Here is a 22,542-nt window from a genome sequence, read left to right as displayed (position 1 = left end):
AACGAAAAGACAGTTGATGACGTCGACGATGACGTCAGCGACGACGATGTAAACAGGGATGGTGACGAGGACGAAGATGATGAATTTTTATGAAATGTTCTAAACTGATTTTTGATGGATCCTGAAAAAATGTCCTTCAACGTCTCATGCTGTTGTCGTTGGAACAATTCCTGTTGATGTTGCTGTAAAAACCAGTAATGTTGATTGTCGTTGTTGTAGTCACTATTGTTATTATTATTATTGTTGTTGTTGTTGTCATTGTTGTTATTGTTGTTGCTGTTGTTAAAACTGTTTCCAAATAGTATTTTTTTGTCTGCAAAAGTTGGCATTGTTTAGCAAATCGGAACACTACATACAGGCTAGAATGTATTTGTTGTCGTCGGGTTGGTTAATCACGTGATTTAAAAATTTGTTGATATCTTTGTTGACGTCTTTGTTGATGTTTTTGTTGATGTTTTTGTTGATGTTAGATTGATGCTGTTGTTGTTAGATTGTTGTTGTTGCTGTTAGATTGATGTTGTTAGTGTTGTTGCTGTTGCTGTTTGATTAATGTTGTTGTTGATGTTGTTTTTGCTGTTGTTGTTGTTATTAGTGTTGTTGTTGATGTTAACGTATTTTGTTGTTAGTGAGGATTGTAATGTCAATAAAATTGTAAATTTCGTTTTAATATGTACACATTATGTGCGTTGTTAAAGTTGGTGTTACACAGCAACATATATACACATATATATACATATATATGTATAGAATTTCAAACTTTTTCAAATAAATTAACATAAAATCAAATTAATAATCTCGCTATAGATCGTTTGCCTTATCAAAATAATTCACTTTTTCCATACACATAATCAAATTAATTATTTTGAAATTTTTAAAATTAATTTTTTCCACTTAGAATTATCTTAGGAGCGAAACGAGCGCAGACCGGACACTATTTATAATAGTAGTTGGATGTGTGTGATGTGTGTGTGTCTGTGCATGTGTCTGTGTGTCTGTGCGTGTGCAGTAGTTCATTTGTGTGTGTGTGTGTGTGTGTGTGCGTGAACTCGCGTGTGTTTTTTGTATGTTAAAATAAGCATGTTTTCATTTTTGGCAAAGCATAAATACAATTTGTAATGGACGAACCAATTGAAACATACGATCAAGGCAAACAATCGTATTAAAAAATAACCAGAAAAACATATCAAAACGGGATAACAAACTAATAAATAAATTAACGAACTAACAATCATTCACATACATACATACAAACATACATACAAGCAAAAACAACACTCATACAACAATTATTCACATACATACAAGCAAAAAAAAAGCATAAATACAACAACGTGCAAATAGAATTAACAATAATTTTTTAAACAACAGAAACAATAAGAGCCAAAATAAGAACAAAAACACAATGATCAGGCAGATGACAAGTTTTCCAAGCTTTTCCGCTTCCTAAAACGTCATTGGTTATCCTCCGGACTTCCTTCAGCCAATGAGATTCATTGTGGGTGGAGTCTAAACATAATATATTAATATATAATACAATTATACACTATATATATATATATATATATATATACATGGGTTGGACAGGTGGAAAGTTAATTAGATGGAACAGAATATATACAGAAGTTCAACCGCGTGTGTTTAGAAATATTAGTTATTCTTTGGAGAGTTATGATTATGATGACCGTGATGGTGATGATGATGATTTTTCTGACGATGCTGCTGCTGATGATGAGGAAGATGATGTTGTCGTTGATGACGACGACGATGATGACGTTGATGATGACCATAGTAATAATAATAACAACACCAACAACAATGAGTTTGTGAAAATTTTGAAGAAAGAACGGTGACGTGACAACTTCGTCATAGAATACGTATGGTGGATTCATTCTTTTATTCGTTCGTTCATTCATTTGCAGATTCATTCATTCGTTTATTTATTCATTCATTCAATCATTTTGTAATATTATAAACGTAGCTTCTTTGAGTTTAAGCCCCTAAAACATCTGCAATGCTTTCAAATGCCACAAATTAAATTTTGTGCTCTACATACACACGGATTGCAAATTAACTTATTGAAAATTTATTGTTTGGTAAATTTTTATTTTTCTTATTAAGTTTCAGTTGCTTATTTGTTTGTCTTTTTGTTGGTTAGGGTTTGAAGAAATATTATTTTAAATAAAATACAGCAAATAAATTAATTGACGGAAAAATTATGAAACATACAAACAAAATAAGAAAAAATAGCAAAAACAAATAAATAATTTCAGCACGTTTGGACAATTTCTTTTATATCTGGCAAGTTCTCGCTACTAGAAAAATAAACAACAAACAAAATGGCGTCTTATAAATCAAGATGGCGGATGTCCATTGACTTCCGGAACGGAAGTAAGTCATCTGCCGAGAGAGGATGGACTGATGACAGAAGAAGGAAGAAGAAAAAGATGATGGTGATGATGACGATGATGGTGGTGATTAAGACGATTACGACAAAAAGGATGATGATGAAAAAAATGATGATGATGACGACGATGATGGTGACGTAATAAATAATTATGATGATGAGAAAGAGGAGGAGGAAGATGAGGAGAAAAAAGATGAACGCTTCAAGTTCCGTTTCGAAATTATTGCGAGAGAAAGAAGAATGATGCAGGTGTGTCGAGCTAGACGATAGACGGATAGAACGAATGAATAAAAATTAAAAATGGATGAATAAAAAGATGAATGGATGGATAGATGGATGGAAATGGATGAATAGCGGCAGTTTTTTTTCACAGTTGAGATACGAAATAACATAAAACTTTCAAATTCTGGTCCGGTCTTTAAAAGAATGGAAAATTGAAGGGTTGATAAATTGTATGAAACTTTGTCAAAAGTTGGCACCTGGAAAGGTAATATAGAAGTAGTAAACCAACTTTAAATGGTAAAATTTAGAAACTGTAAAAGCGAATCGAACTTAAATTAACAGTGAGATCTTTTTCAAACAGTACAGAAAACATGAATAAATTTATGTAGGTAGGGAAGAATAAGCTGGAAAAGTTTAAATACGTCGTACATACTTGCAACCCGCTATTTAGACGCAATAACAGGTTTAAATTTTTGACACAAAAAACGCGTTAAATTTTTTTCAAAAATATCATTTTCATTTCGATAAATCCCAGTTAAACAACATTTAAACCAATAGTTAACATTGTCAAAATAACTATAACACTACGAAAAATGAGAACAAAATGAAAAGAAATTATTACAATCGCACAGATAGAATTGAAAATGTGATATATCAGATACATAACATAAGTGTGAAAGTTTAATATTTCATGACCGGTGACCTTTGACAGTTGACTAAAAACAGCTTTCGTGCCGAGGGACTCAATGAATCCAACCAACTACGTGTCCATCAGCCATCTGGGGTTCCACAAACCCCCTGAACTCGACGTCATCACACGTCCATCTCACTCGGCAACGGTACATTCCTCAATTCAATATTGTTATTATACTGATCAAAGCAGGGTGACAAGAAGTTTTTCACCACGACACCAAACGGATTAAATAAATAGGGCAGAACTAAATTGATTGAAAACCAATAGCAAGCAAGATTACCATTTTTCTGTGTGATCTCAATTGTCGGCAGTTCACTCTTTCGTGTGAAAAATAGATGCATTTAATGAAAGCGAAATCATTGGTCATCATCTAATAACTAACAATCAGCCCACATTACTTTATAACGCTTAAAATTGATTGAGAAACAAGAATAAATAATAAAATTGTTGAATTATTATTATAATTTAGTGAAAATAACCTAAAAATATTAAAAAAAAAACCTACTGGCTGTTCGTACATATTCATCCAATCCGCGCTGTCCATTACCTCCGTCATTTTCTTGAATGCGTGATCGTTCTCGTCTTGTTCGTCTTACGTGAAAGTAAACTTGAATAAAGTAACGAAAAGAAAAATTTTCGTCAAACATTTTAAAAACAGAGAACGTAAGAACAATAAAAAACTGGAAAAGAAAAAAAATGAAAACATTAGTTACTGTGTGAACGTTTTACTGAAATATGAACTTTCAAAACAAGACACCCCCTATCATCTGGTTACTACAAAAAAAACTCCCCACCACCTAATCAAGATTGCGCAACAGTTCCAGCATAATTCAATAGACGAAAAGTGACATCCGACATTAAAATTCATTTCTTAATTCATTTCGTACATGCATCGTAGCGTCTCATTTTATTTTAATGAAAAATTTAGAAAGAAGAATTGACTTGGGCCCTACTCCAAAAATCACCAGTGGATATAACGAATGGCTGTTTTATTATTTATTTTTTACTGGAATCTTTTTTGGTTAAAACTTAAAAGGTGACAATCAATCAATTAATCAATCTATTTTAGCATTAGTACGCAGTTTTGAACTTATTTACTAGATTGTAGTATAAGCAGCAGCAGCAGCAGTAGTAGCATAGCAGTAGCAGTAGCAACACATATGCAGAAACACACACACACACACACGCACACACACACGCACAATAAGTAATACTGATAAATAAATTGTATGTTGGCCGATCGGCTAGTTGTTTGGCATGTTCATCGTGTACGTACACATACACGTTTTGAAAAAAGGGATTATCACTAATTTTTCTACCGCAGTAACTTCAAAAGTGCATACAACTCAAACGGTATTTCACAACTATATTTCCTCAATACATTCGCGAGAGTTACCATTGTAGGGACGTTAAATTTAAATTTACGTCCAATATCAGTTTATTTGTTTAGTGTTTTCAATACATTAAAGGTTGCATCAAAAGACTGAAAAATCATGGCTGTTTCATTTTAATTTATTATCTGGTTACGTCAGTTTAGTTGCCTTTTGTTTTTGTTCATCTGAAACGTCATTCAGTTGGTCAAGAACGACCACCACAGTCGATCATCAACGGCCAGAGCCCACAGCTGACCACAGCTGATCAACAGAGGTAATTTGAAATTATATATTTATATACAATATATATATATATATTAATTTTCTTATTAATTAAATATATATGTATGTAGATATCTAATTCAAACTACAAATATTAAATAAGGTTGTTGCTCAAGGGAATAATTTAAGAGACATTATTGACATTATTGGAATTTTATACTCTTAAAACAAAAAGTTTGCTACAAAACTACAAAAACTGCAGTAGCAGCAGTAGAAGAAGCGATAGTAGTAGTAGCAGTATCGGTAGTAGTAGTAGTATCTTTTTAGTATTGCAGTAACTGATACATAGAATGTATGCTGGCTAGCTGGTTGGCTGGTTGGCATGCCGATAGTGTACAGCTGTACATTTGTACGTTCTGTAAAAAGGGATGGTCATTAATTTCTTTACTCGTGTAGGAGTTAGAAATGTGTTAATTTTACTTTACATGAAAATGTATAATTTGGTAACGTTTTTGATGTATAGTATCCAACGTTTTCGATGTATAGTGTCTTGAATGAACTAAATAGTTGTGAACTAGATAGTTTTTTTTTTATATTTTCGTCGTTTCCTGCCTAATTAAGCTCTATGTTTTGATATAATAATATTGGGTGGAAGGCTTTAAAAGCATTTTAATATTAGCTTAACGTTTCTTTGAGGTTGTATCGTTATGTTGTTTATACGTTAAAACATAGCATTAATAGACTAAACCTATCAACATACTAACTGGCAGAGTTGTATTGAAAGAAAATCTCCACCAAATGTCTGAAAATTCGCTTTCTAGTGTTTCCCGGTCGTTCAGTTCATTCAGAATCTGGTGCAGCTTTCGACAAATCAGCGATGCGTCTCAAATGGTAGCCTGCTACAGAAAATATTTCTGAGGTAAAGTTGTTTTTTATGTTCGCCGACTCATTTATCAATACATCCACATACACATACATATACATATACCATGCACACAAACAAACACAATGTTACACACAATCAAACACTACATTTTACACACAAACATAACATTACATACAATCAAATACAACATTACACACAGTCAAACACAACATTACACACAGTCAAAAAAAACATTACACACACAAACATACACACATACATACACACACGATACATACGCATACATACATACACACATAAATACAACACACACATACATTCATCTGTTCGGTGTTATTGTCATGTTTGTTTTCCTCTTTCTTCTACTTTTCTTCTCTATTGGACTGACGCCAAGAGTTAGTTGAGTTTAATTGAAAGTAGGTAAGTTAGGGCCTAAGATGAGTTAATTGATCATAAGTAGGTGAGATTTGAGTTGAGCTAATTGTTATAGGTAAGCTAGGGCTTAGCGTTGATTTATGGTAGGTAGGTGACTGATGACTGACTTCTATTCTTGCTACTTCTCATTTATTGATTGTTATGTGTTAGTTTTTGTTTCACATCATCATCACACACTAACAAAACAATCAAACACACAGCAAACATTACACACGTACCAAACATTACACACAATCAAACACAACATTACACACAGTACACACAGTCAAACACAACATTACACACAATCAAACACAAACAATACACACAATTATTTGAATTCGTCATTTTCATCTTGCAATTTAATGTTAATAACATTTTACAAATTATTTTTTTCCAAAACACTCCAACGTTTCCCGGCCTATCTGATCTGTAAGAGATGATGCTGTTGCAAGTCAGACCAGCAGGTGGTGAGCACAACAACACAACTAATCCTCTGCCGTTCGGAAGATGGCGGTGCTGCACGAGTCAGTGAGGGTTGCGTCTCAAACGTCAGAATTGTTAATTAATTTTTTTCCATTTTCAATATTTAATCCAGAAATTATTTTTTTCATCGTTTAAGATGGTAAATTCAGAAAATTTTATTTTTAGCAAGTCTAATGGTCTCAGAGGGATGATTGTCGTCATCGTCAAATGATGTTCGGATGGCAGATGGCAGTGGAGAAGATTTCTGAGGTTGGTTGGGATACACGCACACACACACACCAGCAAACAAACACACACACACACCAGCAAACAAACACACACACACCAGCAAACAAACTCACACCCAAACCTTCCAAACATTACGCACAATTAAATAGGTACATCTGTACGTAAATGAGGATGGCTTGGCTTACTTGGCTAGGAATAACGTTCATGGTTATATGAAGTTGCATGGTTCTATAGGGTTATATAGAGTTGTGCAGTTATGCAGGGTTACATAGAGTTGCGCGGTTATATGAAGTTATATAAAATTGCGCGGTTATATAGAGTTATATAGAATAGCGCGGTTATATAGAAATGAAAGGTTATACGGAGTTATGTAGAGTTGCGCCGTTTTATAGAGTTATATAGAATTGCGCGGCTATATAGAGTTGCGCGGTTATATAGAGTTGCGCGGTTATATAGAGTTGTGCGGCTATATAGAGTTATATATAGTTGCGCGGTTATATAGAGTTGTGCGGCTATATAGAGTTGCACGGTTATAAAGAGGTTTATACAGTTTTTGTTGTGTATATGCATATATACATTTTACGGTGTATGATTTTTGCATGGTTTCATGTAAATTAGTTTAACTGTTGATTTAATTAATCTAAATTAGTTAATAATTTTGGTAACTTATTATTATTATATTTTGTAACTCATTAATTCTAGACGTTTTTTACATATTATTTTTAGACTTATTTGTTAACATAGTTAAGTATTCTAACATATTTAAGTTTATTAACATAGTCAAGTTTTCTAACATACTAACATTGTTATTATTATTCTGGCGATGACGATGATGATTGTAGATATTGGTTAGCTGGGCACATTGCAAATCACCTTAAATACCAGTATATCTGAATCAAATTTTGCTACTATTGGTTCGTTAGTTTCTAGTTTCTAAGCGTATTTGTTACATAATTTCTAATTGTATATTTTCCATTCATTCATTCATTCAATCAATCAATCACGGTGGCATAATTAGTTTGTAGAACTGTTTATTACGGAAGTTCAGAAATGGTTGTGATGTGAACGTTCAAACGTTCATCATCGCACTATGTTTGTTCTTTCAGTGGCAATGAAGGCAAGCCTGGCTGAGATGCTTGTGCATCCAGCGTCGGCTTTGCTGCATGTGACGACCGGTGTTACAAAAGAGCGCAGCCGTTTATCACTGCGGGGTTCTGTTTCTATGAGAACCTCGTCGATGATTGGCCGTCAAAATTGACGTAGGCAGGGCATGGCGGAAATGTAAGTGCGCACCGGCTTTCGGTGAAACTTAAGTACGTCTGCCCTGCCGTACATTCAATCAATAATGATAATTTTTATTATTCTTTGTTGTTATTATCATCATTTTGATGATGATCAAAAATAGTGAATCATATTTCCTTTTAATATTATTTAGATGATGAAGATTATGAATCTGAATCTTATTATTATTGTTGTGATGATGATTAAGAGGATGGTCAGCTAGCTAGGACGAAAAATGCCATAAAAAGCATTACATCTGAGTCATTTAATTTAATTTATTTATTTATTATTATTATTATTGTGATAATATTGATAATACTGGTTAGCAAGGCTCTTTGAAATTGCTATAGAATCAAGTTTTTATATTTTAATATGTTTGATAACAATAATAACAAAATTAATAAATAATAATTAATAATGATAATAAGGGGCTGTCCATAGAGGACGTCACGCTTTTTTGACCCCCTCTCCTGTGTCACAAACTGTCACAAATCGACCAACCCCCAGAAATAAGCATGTCACAAAACTTTACCCCCCCCCCATGGGGAAGAGTCAATAAACAATGTAATTGTTCTATGCATTTTATTTTTTATTTATATCGAAATAACGAATGACAAGTTTATATAAAATATCTAAATGCTTTACCTTAGCTGTTAAAATATAACGAATTAATATTAACTAATATTAACTATTAATTAATATTAACGCCTACACAGCGGTAAACTTTAACGATGGCGTTTAGATTTGACTCCTCTTTTAATATTTATATTAAATTATTTATTCATATTAATATTTAATAATTAATATTTGCTCGCTTGAAAATTTTAATATTCATTTTGCGCATATATGTGAAAAAAATTATTTATTATTTTGTTTATTTTAAAAAGCCGTTTACCACCCTTCAACTCGTCACAAATTGTCGCAAATATTTGGACCCCCTCCCACCCCTCTTGAAGCGTGACATCCCTTATGGTCGGCACCTAAATAGATAATATTATAACATTGCATTTTGTATTAATTTTGATTAAAATTATCATAATAATTTAAATGATCATTAAAATACTTTTGCATGCTAAGACAAGACTAGAGAACTTTACAGTAAATGAATGTGCTGTGATTATAAAATATTCACCAAGTCACACCATACGTACACCAATCAGCCACACACTCGAGCATTCTTCTATACCATCATATCCCTTTAAAAGGGAATGGAAAAATTTGCTACTAAAACTTTAAAAAATAAATACAATTTTAAAATAAATACAATTTGATTAAAAAAATAATTAGTAAAATTCACCAAAATAATTAAGATAAAAAAAATTCATCACCAGCTAGCCATCAGCATGCACTCAGCAATAGCAATCAGGCTAAACAATGACAACAACAAGACATGTGATGATGATGTTGATGTTGTTGTCGATGATGACGATGATGATGAGAAGGGTGAGGGCAGGGAGCGTGCACATTCATCTCCACGAACAACAACAGGCCCATGCTCTACTTCGTAAATGATGGCTCCCATCGTCCAATCTGTTATTTTTTCAAAATGAGGTTGGTTGTATGTGTGTGTGTGTATGCAAACGATTGTTTGTGTGTGTGAGTGTTTTAACATTTATGTAGAAGTAAATGTTGTTATTATTTAAATCACGGGTGTGCACATTTCTTCAGGGGTGACTGGTATAATTTTTTTGCCCATTGGTCCAGATTTATATATTTTGTTTGCAAATAGCTTTTATAACAAGTCACTAGTTCAATTTTGTCATTTGGATATTAATAACAATCCGAATAAACCTCAGGCCCAAATGGCAGAGAAAATAATTTAAAATCATATTAAAATTTTCTAAAAATTTACTTTTTTGAATTATCGTGAATGTATGTGAACAGTATCCAAATTGTCGGTTGTCAACCAAGAACATTAAACGCTAAACTTGAACTGCAAGGAAAGCGCGCTTATTCACTAAACAAGAATTCAATGAACGCAACGCGTCACCATGGTAGTATTTTTGAAATTAATACAAGAGATTAAAATAGGTGAAAATTTTTGTCTATTGCTTTATTTTATGATTAATAATATTTATCGAAAAACTTTTATATTTAATATGTTCGGAATTGAATTCAAGTAAAATGATTGATAAATGATACTTTTTTTATATTATTTGAACAATTTTGATATTTATCCCAGAGTGCCACTTAACTGCTTGGCGGGCCGGGTTGTGGCCAGGGGCCTCCAGTTGCACCCCTTCATTTAGATGGAGCTTCAATGATTAGTTTAAAAAGTTTGGAGATAAAAAGTAGCGTCAGTTCTGATGAAATGAAGTACAGATAAACTAAAATAATTGCAGTAGATTGTATGATGGCACGAAAATTTTATGTCCTTATACATAATGGTATTGTGAAGATATCTACGATATGATTATAAAAAGAATTTTGTGTAATTTTTTAATTTGACAAAGTCATGTGACTTTCACAAAGATAATCTACTAAACTATTATTTACTCTCTCTCAACTCATCTATTAATGTCACAAGTTTTTGCGTTGTTTTGTTTAATAATTTTATCAAATGTTTCATGAGAATGGATGATAATATTATGAGAGCACATTCAACATAAAATCACCTATGGTTTTGCCGTTAATTTCTTCAATGGTAATAATTTGTTCGCTGTCTTCGGCAAACTTGAAGACATCGACCAACAAAACGTAAAGGTAGATCCCGATCGGACAGGCAAGTTTTTGGAAGTCCGTTAAACTGGGTATGTTCTGTGTGTGTGTTTGTGTGTGTGTTTGTGTGTGGTGTGTGTCAAAACGTCCAATTAAAAGTTGAATCTCACGTTTGTCTTTCAAAATTTTTGATAAATTATAAAGTCAACTGTCTTCGTTCGTATCAATAACGGAACTATTTTTTTGAGATTGATAAATTATATATATATATATCAACTGTATAAACCAAGAACTGATTTTAATGTTGACTAGAAAAGTTGACTGACCTGACTGCAGAAGCGAGTTGCTTCGTATTTGATGACAGAAGGTTTTACAGGTTTGCTTGTGTCGATGCCTAAATCTCTGAGAACCTTGTAAATGACTCCGATGGCGAAGAATGTCTAAATAATATAGCACTTAATTTAGTTACATTATATGCAGAAAGCAGTTTTAAATTAGTTTTCGCAAAACTGTGAAACGTAAACAATTATTATTCATCAAAATTTTCAATATTAGAATAGTTAAAATGGGTTGAGTGTTGGAAAAAAGAAATTAATCTACCAACCTGGTTACGTGGTATGGATGGCTGGTAGATATTATTGATTGTACACGGCCCAGGTGCACAGTTTTTGTTGGGAATGACAAACATATCTCGGATCATATCCACGCATTCTTCAAAGTGGCCAGTGCCGAGCAACGAAGTGTTCAAAGACTCACTAGCTGCCCTCGTATCATCTTGATTGCAGAAACATTGAATCACTCAATTTTTTTACTTTAAATTTCAATAAAACTTTTTAAACGCTCAGAAAAAAAAGCCAATCAAAAGACAGAAAACGACAATGAGCAAATGTTTGCTACCTTTTATCTGGCAGGGATTAAGTACGTAATTAGAGGATAGATGGCGGTTGTTTCGAGAAAGTGTTGAATTGTCGAGGATTTCTCTAACAGTCTCCTGGCCATAGTTCAAGTAACTGTGCGAGTAGATATGGAATTTATTTCGATGGAATTTGAATTGGAAGACGTTATCAAGAATCTGTGATCGAGGAACGAATGTGATCTGAACCGATGCTCCGCCCATCTCAAGTACTCCAAATGTTTTCGAAGTTGGGTCTTTCAATGTCTCATCTAAAAAATATATCAAGAACAGTTAGAAAACTGCTGCTAATGTTAAAACAATTCTTGCAAAGTATGTTTGAACTAGGTAAAAAAAAATTGGTGTTACTTAAATATAGTTTTATGAAAAATAGCAAAACTAAATATATCAGCGTAAAATAACAGGACAGAAAGGTCGTCGCACCATCTAGAACTCCTTTGAGATAGTTGACAGAAAGCCAGGCAAATGTTCCTTCTTCCTGGCCCGATAAAATACGAGCTGGTGTCTCGTGCTGAAATGGACACTTCGCCGGATCAGAGAGGAAGTGGTCAATGGAATCAAATACACTCGTTGCCGAATTTTCAGCTAAGTACCGCATTCCTGGTGAATTTTGAAAGTTTCTGAATTAATAGTCTAAAGTGACGAGATAAAATTGAAAAAATTGGAAACTTTCTGAAATGTTTCATTTTGAAAAATATCAAACAATTGAACGTAGGCTACTACCATTCATTGTTATATTATTTCTATAAACATGAAATAAAACCTGCAGTAGCCATGAAGTATATCGGAGTTTTTGCATGCTGATCAGCCGGTACGTGAGTTTTGGCAAATTTTACAATTTTTTCGAGACTTGCTTTAATTTCAGTGATCTGCTTCGCCATGCCGCCTTTGTATTTTTCTTTGTTAACAATTTCAATTTTTGGCAGTTTGTTACCAGCGACAGGCGTCAGCTTGTAGACCCAACATCGGGTGCCAGAACTGCCAGCGTCAACAACGATGGCGTAACCAGGGGATGTGGTGGGCATGCAGTCCATGCAGGCGGCCATCAGAGCGAGGAGGAGGAAAATAAACTTTGTTGCATTCCTGGAGAATATAAACACCTCTGGTGGCGATGAAAGCATGAAATACTTTCTATGCAGCATGGTTTTATCTTTATCTACTTTCGTTTGTTTGTTTGGTAATTAGTTGCTAGCTGTAAGGTTGTTATTAGTAATAAAACTATTATTACATATGTGGTTATATAAAGTATTTTTCAATAAAACACAAAAAAATCAAAACTTTGAATTATTTATATAGAAATAAAAACACATTCAAACAAACGCCACATGAACGACAACTTTTAAAAAGAAACTTGAAGATAAATTGATATGAAAAAGTGAACACAATGCAATTAAAATCTTCAAAAAGGACATCTTAACAATTAAGTAGCGGCAATTAACTTCATGACGTCAATAATGGAAGACTAGGTTGAATACAATTTGTAGAAAATATCATCAATTTTTGAGTCTATTTTAAATATTGTTTCTTTGTAAAACCCGAGTGGCAAAAACACGGGAAAACGTATGTACATAACCACAACGAGTTTATTCAAAAGCCAGGGAGGGAATGCATGTTTTACATGTAGCAACAGTACGTATGATGATGTGCAGTCGAGTTCGGCAGTTGGAATTTAAAATATTGCAACAAGGTTTCTAAGCGAAAATGAATTTAAACAATTTTCGTAAATTAGCGAGAATATAATAAATAATCTGTTTTTAATCTATACATTCATCAAAAAAATATTTTTATCATTGACTCGGGAATAATTTTTGACAACTAACAACACTGCCAACCTCAACCACTGCTTCATCGGCATGGCAATTAGCGATCATTCGTTCATTCATCACTAAATTCGCTCGAATTAAAATCTATGAGAACGCACTTGATTTAAGATAATTTTCTTGTTTACGCATCCTTCATTTGCATGTAGAGAGAGAGAGAGAGAGAGAGAGAGAGAGAGAGAGAGAGAGAGAGAGAGAGAGAGAGAGAGAGAGAAGAAGAAGAAAAGAAAAGAAGGAGAGATAGAAATATAAAGGTTGAGGAAGAAAGTAAGAGGAAGTAGAAAAGGGACAAGAGAGAGAAGAGGGAAAATTAAAAAAATGTACAATATAAAAGAGAGCAAGAAAGAGAGAATAGAGGGAAGAAGTAAGAATACTTCAAGTTAACAAGTCCTAACATAAAATTAATAGCATACAATACAACCAGTGCTTAACGTGTGCTATGTTTCTTTCAGCTTAAAAACTCTTGACAAAAAATTTGACATGATATATATGGATAGCTCGCTCCACAATTTGAGAATGGGTATATATTTTGTGTGTTTCTAAGGCAATAAAGTGGTGGAAGTATTACTAAAATTATTCGTAGTAGTATTTGTAGTAGTAGTAGTAGTAGTGGTAGTAGTAGTAAAAGTAGTAATAGTATTAGTAGTGGTACTTTGTGTGTATATATAATGTGTATAAAGATAAATATATGAACAATATAAGTTTACATTAACAAACTTATGCCAGTGAGTAGAGTTAGTTTACAATCTTTTGCATGCATGTATGCATGCATGCATGTATGTATGTATGTATATTTGTTTGTATGTATGTATGTATGTATGTATGTATGTATGTATGTATGTATGTATGTATGTATGTATGTATGTATGGATGAATGGATGGATGGATGGATAGATGGGTGGGTGGGTGGGCGGATGGATGGATGGATGGATGGATGAATGAATGGATGGATGGATGGACGGACGGACGGATGGATGGATGGATGAATGGATAGATGGATGGATGGATGAATGACTGATGATAAGCAGACATGTATAAATATTCTGCGGTTATTTTTTATAACAAGTTTTGTAATCTTTTTGTTTCTTCTTTTATTCAGGTTGTCTGTTCGTTCGTTCGTTCGTTCATTCATTCATTCATTCACGTGTTGGTTTGATCTGTTTCATCTTCTTTCGTAAATCTATGCATTCATTTTGAACGATCTGATGTTTATACTTTCGTTCTTTTGTTCATTTATTTATTTATTCTTTCTTTCATCCGTTCTTCCGTTCGTTAATTCTTTCATTAATTCATTAACCAATTAATTTTCATTAAGTCAATCAATTTCCTCGCATATTAATTTCGCCGAGAGATGAGTAAATAAAAATTCAATCATTCATTCAATATCCATTCACAAATTCTGATCAATCGTTTTCACGCTAATACTACGTAGACATTGTTAAAGCCACACACACACACACACAAACACACACACACACAAACAAACACACAGACAAACACACACACTCCAATAAACACATACATTCACATCTGCATATGTCTTTCTGTATATATAGAAAGTGAAAGCATTAAAGTTTAACGTTCAAATAAAATAAACATTCTTCAATACCTCAACTAACAAAGCAAAGTAGTAGCAGGAATCAGTTACTCGGAGGTGAGAATCTTTGGAACCTGTGAAAATGTAGAATTTCTTCTGATTCCTTTGTTGTTGTTGTAATGTTGATTTTCTTCTTGTTGTTGCGGCTGTAGTTGAAGTTGTTGTTATTGCTGTTGTTGTTGTAGTTGTAGCTCTTGTTGTAGCTCTTGTTGTTGCTGTTATTAATGTTACTGATGACGCTATTGCTAATGTAGCTAGTTATTGTCCTGTCTTTGTTGATAATGTGATGTGATGTTATTACTATTTATAAATGCTAGTTTCGTGAAAAAAATGAGATGATTTTATGTAATTTATAAAATTAAAAATAATTATTTAAAAAGAGAAATAATTATTTGAATTTAAAACACAAATAAAAGACGAAATTTTAATAATTAATAATGAAAAAATATGCTTATTTAATAAACGAATAAATCATCATCACACATCAACTTATATGGAATACATTAGCTCATATTGCTGTTCACAAACGTTATTCTTAGACTAATCAAACATCACCTATATATATTTACATCTACAATTATATATATATATATATATATATATATATATATATATATATATCTATGTAAACTTTATGTATTGCTATTATGTATGAATGTAAATATATATATATATATATATATATATATATATAGTATATATCATAAAATGAACTTTGAATTCAGTTTTAATGTTGTTAACGGTTTGTATATTAATATGTATGTATGTATATATATATGTATATATATATATTTATATATATATATATCCATATATATCCATATATATATATATCCATATATATATACATGCATACATATATTAATATGTATGCATGTATATATGTGTATATATATATATATATACACATATATATCCATATATATCAATATTCATATATATATACTTTTTTGGGGGGTTCAGACTGTTGTATATACAGTTATTAAGAAATATCGCCTCCTTTTCCACATATTGTTGAGTTTGCAACTAAGTTTTTCAATTTTTCGAACAATTCTTTTATCGGTATTACAATTTATTCAAATTAAAAATGAAATTTCTAATTATTTTAGACTGCATTTTTCATATATACCTTTACATATAAGCTTTTTTCGGTAACATTTACCATCCTCAGTGTAATAGAGTTTGAGGTATTGTTACATGTAGTTCATCTGGTATTTATAGTACTATCTACAATTAATTCTTTGCGTGAGTAATAAATATATATATACTTATTCATAGAGATATACTAATAAATAAATATATATATATATATATATATATATATATATATATGTGTGTGTGTGTGTGTGTGTGTGTGTGTGTGTGTGTGTGTGTGTGTGTGTGTGTTTGTGTGTGTGTGTATCCCTGGCCGATATGTAAATATGCATATGGTTTTGTAACTGTACTCTTTTATGTGAATATAAACACACACTTACGCATACACGCACGTACAAAGACACACACGCACACACACACATTGTTGTATATATATATATATATATATATATATATATATATATATACATATTTATATTATGTCCATGCATAATATATACAAGAATTTTTATTTTCGCAGTATGATTTATATTTTTGTGTTTCTAAATCTCATTAATCGTTCTTGTTATTTTTTATATGTGTAGCCATTTACACACACACACACACACGCGCGCGCGCGCGCGTATAAATAAAGAGAGAAAGAGAGAGAGAAAAAGAGAGAGAGAAAAAGAGAGAGAGAAAAAGAGAGAGAGAAAAAGAGAGAGAGAAAAAGAGAGAGAGAAAAAGAGAGAGAGAAAAAGAGAGAGAGAAAAAGAGAGAGAGAAAAAGAGAGAGAGAAAAAGAGAGAGAGAAAAAGAGAGGGAGAAAAACATAGGAGCCCATTAAGACACCATGTGGTGTAAATGTAATTGCTTTCGGAATGAATGAAGGAATGAATATATGAAAAATGTCTAAATGTTTGAGTGAGGAGTGAGTGGGTGAGTGGGTGAGTGAGGAGTGAGTGGGTGAGTGAATGAGGAGTGAGTGAGTAAATAAAAAGACGTAAAGATACCTAAATGGATAATCAGTTTATTATTTAGACAGATAGGTATATGGATAAATAGATAGACGGGATTAATTGGTGGAAAAATGAATAGTTGGATGGATAGATAGATAGATAAATAAATGAATGAAAAAACGAATGAATGAACGGATACACTAATAAAAGGGTATAAAAATTGTTATCAAAACATTGTACCCCACCATGAGAATGCAGTTGCTATGCCCGTGTGACAGACAGACCTATACTATTATCATCCACGCGTCACAACGTAATAATGTTCATCGGACTGAGTCATCATTTTTTATCGTCAACGTCATCATCATTGTTGATGACGTAATCACCATAATTTTCACCATTATTGTCATCACCACACTTATTATTATTATTATTTATTATTGTTAATTATTATTATTATTATTCATCAGCATCATAGTCCGATCTAAACAAAACGAGACCAAAGACTAATTACACTAAATTGTACTTGCATGCATATGTGTGTGTATGTATGCATGTGTGAGTATGCGCGTGTGTGTTTGTGTATGCGTGCGTGTGTGTGTGTGCACGTGTGTGTATGTCACATGCCTTTAAAATTGGCAGAATTATCTTTAATTTTTTAGTTCAGGCAGATTTTTAGAGAAGTTCATAAAGTTAATGGGTGTCGTTAAGTTATTAGGTAGAGTAGACGACTTAATACGTTGTTTAACTACACGGCATCTAATAAAAATAAAATTACTACTATTACTACTACTAAATACTTTCTTTTACAAATACAACAACAGCACAACAACAACAACTACTACAACTACTACTACTACTACTACTACTACCTACTACTACTACTACTACTACTACTACTACTACTACTACTACTACTACTATTACTACTACTACTACTACTACTACTACTACTACTATTACTACTAATACTACTACTACTACTACTACTACTACTACTACTACTACTACTACTACTACTACTACTACTACTACTACTACTACTACTACTACTACTAGAGTACTACTACTACTATCACTACTACTACTACCACTACTACTACTACCACTACTCCAAAAATATACATTTCTCTCTTTCTCTCTCACCCCTCTAAATCTTTTTGTCTCTTTCCCCTTCTTTCTTTCTCTTTCTTTTTCTTTCTTTCTCTCTCTCTTTCTCTCTCTCTCTCTCTCTTTTTTCAAATAAGAACAAAAGCTTGTTTATATTCATAAGCTAACACAAAATGTTGTGAAGCATAAGTGAATGCTATTTAAAAAAACAACAGCAAAATAATATGAAATAATTCCTGGACGCAACTAATATACCAAGCAACTGTACGCGTGTGTATGTGTGTTTGTTTTTGTGTTTGTGTATGTGTGTTTGTTTGTGTGTTTGTGGATGTGTTTGTTTGTGTGTGTGTGTGCATGTGTTTGTTTGTGTGTGTGCATGTGTGTTGTGTGTGGGTCTGAATGTATATATATATATATATATATATATATATATATATGTATATATATATATATATATATATAAGTGTGTGTGTGTGTCTATAGACATATATAAATAGCACAATAACCACATTCTTAACAATTTGAAGTTGTAGTAATAGTAACAGAAGTAGAAGCGGTAGTAGTAGTAACAATAGTAGCAGTAGTGGTGGTAGTGTTAGTTGTAGTCGAAGATTCAACATTGGCTTGGGTTATTGCTGTTCTTAATTAAAATTTTCCAATAACTTTTTCAGTTAAGAAGTATAAGAAGTATCAATCCTTTAATAAGCGCCATAAAAATTTATGGTTGGTTAATGCGTTTTTTTGGTAATAATAATATAGGTGCCTGATGACATCTTATATATTTATCGTGGTTTAAATGCAAAACGTCATTAATTTTGACAACAAACAATTTGTTGTTTGTTTTTTTGTTTGTTTATTGAGCATTTCATTTCATGCTAGAAATGAAATGAAAAACAACAACCCCAACAACAACAAAGAACATTTAATCACTAATTGATGAAAGAAATAGTTGCTTGATGTCCTGAAAAAAACTTGAAACATTGTCGTCTGCTAATGTCACCCCCTACGTCAACTTCAAGAGAAATGAAAACACAAAAATATAGTAGGAGGTTGTGGTTACTAAACTTCGGAACAATAAAATTAATAATAATAATAATAAATGTAAACAATTTGAAGAAATATTGATTTTTATTAAGTTTACATCTGTGTGTGTTTGTTTGTTTGTGTGTGCACGCGCGTGGCGTGTGTGTTAGATTGATTTAAACTATGCATCAGAATGCCTGTTGGTATGTTTGTGACGTGTATTTACCTCGGTACATGTAAGATTTAATAGTTTTCTTGCTTCAAAATTTCAAATCGATGAAAATGCGAGTGTTTTTGTCTAAACTTGAAAGAGAGAGAGAAAGGGAGAGAGAGAAGATGGAAAAGTTTTTCATTAATTTATTCATTTGTTTATTTAATATTTTTATGTCCTTAAATTTGGCAATGTTTTTTCAAATTCATGTTCTACAATTTGTATTATGATTTGAAATTAATTTAACATAAATTTATTCAGGGATTTGATGAATAAACATTTCGAAAGTTTCGTAGAATTTAACTATCTCATGCTGGTCCTAAAATTAAATCAAGACACACTCGCACAAAATTTTGTCATTTCATTTCGTTGTCAACAACATGTCAGTTGTGTAAAGTGCAACAGCAGCAAGTATAATTTATAAAAATAGTACACTACAAAGTACACTACATAGCATACTACATAGTACACTTAAATGTGTTACGTGTGCGTGTACGTGAGTGTGTCATGTGTGTAACATATTTAGACATCAATTCACATTGTAGACCGGTTAAACGGTCATGAATAACACGACGATGTAAATTCATCAGCAATATTCAATATTCGTCGTAAAGTTTAAAATAAGCACACGCACGGCAAATGCAATGTATAATCATTCATAAAAATTTGTTGACGTTACTTTTAGAATGGTTGATTGGATGACGTATTTAGGTCAGGACAGAGAAAAAAGATCAAGATGATGCATAGTCAATTTAGACACTCCTATTGTACGATAAAGCAGTATTTTTCTTACTCTACTGCAATAAGCAAATCAATTTAGGATTGCCTAAATGGCTTGATGTTCTTATGAAGAGATGTTGCTGCCATATTTCTTAGTTGTTAGCTTCTTCTTTCTTAACTTATTTCTTAGTTCATAGCTCTTTGTAACCAATGGTCCAATTAACCGGCTTCTGCTATTTGTACAAGGTTATCTTACTTTCTAAAAAATTTACTGAAAAAATTTTCTCAATTATTGCGAAATGTTTTAGTAAAGAATATTTGAAGTCTTATTTCACAGAATCTATGAACTTGGCATTATATTAAATTATTTATATATATATGATTATAAGTATATGGAACTTATATATATATATATATATATATATATATATATATATATATATATATATATGAATCTATGAACGGGCACCTGCTTTTTGTCAAAATTAACTTTTAAACCTTTAAACGATATTAGGTTTAAAGTTTATCGTGTACTCGCTATAATTTTTTAATATTTCATATGTCATACTTCAATGTAAAATTTTAAAATCATATTTTTGCTGTTTTGCGTCTATATTATGGATGCATATAAATATAAGTGTTTTTTATTTCAAATTTTCGTCTCACCAAATGTTCTCGTTCAGTTGGTAGTGTATCCTCTGCTGTCACACAGTTCATCAGCGTTCGCCATCAATGATGTCTTCATTGCTTGTTGGCCACGATTCTGCAGACGCTTCGGCAACTTCCCATCCTCATGAACATCAACATGAACATGGGACAAAAAAAGTTTTCAGGGTTGGCTCAAGAAAAAGCCAAGTTAACATTTTTGACTTTATTTTAAATTTATTTCGGTAATAAAGTATTTTAATTTTATTGATTTATTTATTTTGTCAATAAATGGAAAAAATATTATTAATTGGTTGACAAATTTTAATTAATGGCTTGAAAACTTGTAACTCAGTGTCTGGTCTCAAGTGTTAGTGTGTAATCATAATGTTAGTTTTGTACTTGTAAATGTAAGAAGGTAAGTAAATAAATTCAATCATCTTTTTCTGATTAAGATCAAAGTTTAATTTTAATAATTTTATTCATTAAAAACTCTTTTTCACATTAAATTGAAAATAAATTTGTATCTTGAAAGTTGATCATGAATAAATTAATGTACTTGATTTATATTATTTATTATTAACTAAATTTAGTAATATATGGCTTGAAATTCATATGTTTTTTAATTTTATGAAATAATAAAATAAAGCTGGCCCTTGTCCAAACAAAAAAGGTTATAGAATTTCTCTCAGAGAAATTTCCAGAGTACCAATTTGAGATAGGTTAGATGTACAGCATTCACTTTTTAGTTTATAAAAATTTTTGTTAATTTTTTAAAATTAATTACTGAAAAAAATAAAAATTTAGTGTCAATGACAACAATGGGTGATAACATTTTAGATAAAGCCCTGGCTAAGGTCAGTAAACTCTAGATTCTTATCCACTTTTATATTTTACATTTCCTTTTAATTTTATTTATCAAAAAATTAATTTGATTTTATCTTTAAATAATGTATTTTTATTACATTAGCATAAAATAAGACAGCTAACATCAGTTGAGTATACAATAGAAAAATGTTTTTTGCATGTTGAGATTGTACAGACCAGACAGAGACAACATCTAACTCAATCTTTTCACATAAGAATTTAATATGCATATGTTCATCATCATCATTTTAAAAAATTAAATAATTTTATTTAGACAAAATATTAAAAAAATTGTCAAGGTTTATAACTTATTCATCTTTAATATATGCTTATATAATAATATTTATTTTCATTTTAAACTTAGACAGTAATAGGTATATATTAAACAATTGCTAATTTAAAAGTGAATCATTTTAGTCAACAAATCGCAGATTGGGGAAAAAAGTCTGTTTACGAAAGAGTTAGAAGTTGCACTAATCAACAACAAGGTAGACTTTGTGGTGCACTCTTTAAAGGATGTCCCTACTGAACTGCCAGAGGGATTAGTTGTCGGGGCCATCATCAAGTTATTATTATTATTATTAACCAAAAATATTTACTGCAAAACAGTTAACACTAAAATGTAATAATTTCACACACACGCACACGCACATCTTCACACGCACACATCTGCACACACATATATATGTATTATCTTATTACAAATAATTAGGAGAGATGACCCAAGAGATGCACT

At 31.7% G+C, this 22,542-nt stretch overlaps 3 protein-coding genes across 3 annotated transcripts in view; 1 reads left to right on the top strand and 2 right to left on the bottom strand.

Annotated features, from left to right (window-relative positions):
* The window catches only part of HELRODRAFT_170992 (hypothetical protein), a gene marked incomplete at both ends in the record, with an annotated part of 2,104 nt that extends 1,775 nt beyond the window's left edge, over positions 1 to 329 (bottom strand). The window contains one exon of the mRNA XM_009016804.1: positions 4 to 329. Coding sequence (XP_009015052.1) covers positions 4 to 329 — 326 coding nt within the window. The remainder of the gene's footprint in view (positions 1 to 3) is intronic.
* Positions 330 to 2,336: 2,007 nt separating this feature from the next.
* On the top strand, positions 2,337 to 4,168 carry HELRODRAFT_170991 (hypothetical protein; the record flags this gene model as incomplete). The annotated part of the gene is made up of 3 exons (XM_009016803.1): positions 2,337 to 2,388; positions 3,402 to 3,510; positions 3,979 to 4,168. 3 exons carry the CDS (start codon positions 2,337 to 2,339, stop codon positions 4,166 to 4,168), a joined length of 351 nt encoding a protein of 116 aa, XP_009015051.1.
* A 6,628-nt stretch (positions 4,169 to 10,796) lies between these two features.
* On the bottom strand, positions 10,797 to 12,923 carry HELRODRAFT_170990 (hypothetical protein; the record flags this gene model as incomplete). The annotated part of the gene is made up of 6 exons (XM_009016802.1): positions 10,797 to 10,967; positions 11,195 to 11,308; positions 11,473 to 11,642; positions 11,766 to 12,032; positions 12,205 to 12,381; positions 12,545 to 12,923. The coding sequence occupies 6 exons, from the start codon at positions 12,921 to 12,923 to the stop codon at positions 10,797 to 10,799; spliced, it is 1,278 nt and encodes a 425-aa protein (XP_009015050.1).
* Between the last annotated feature and the right edge of the window lie 9,619 nt (positions 12,924 to 22,542).

The sequence above is a fragment of the Helobdella robusta genome (genome assembly GCF_000326865.2).
Source record: "Helobdella robusta unplaced genomic scaffold HELROscaffold_19, whole genome shotgun sequence".
Lineage (NCBI taxonomy): Eukaryota > Metazoa > Annelida > Clitellata > Rhynchobdellida > Glossiphoniidae > Helobdella > Helobdella robusta.
Note: the sequence above shows the minus strand (reverse complement) of the source record. Positions and strands in the feature narration are given on the sequence as shown.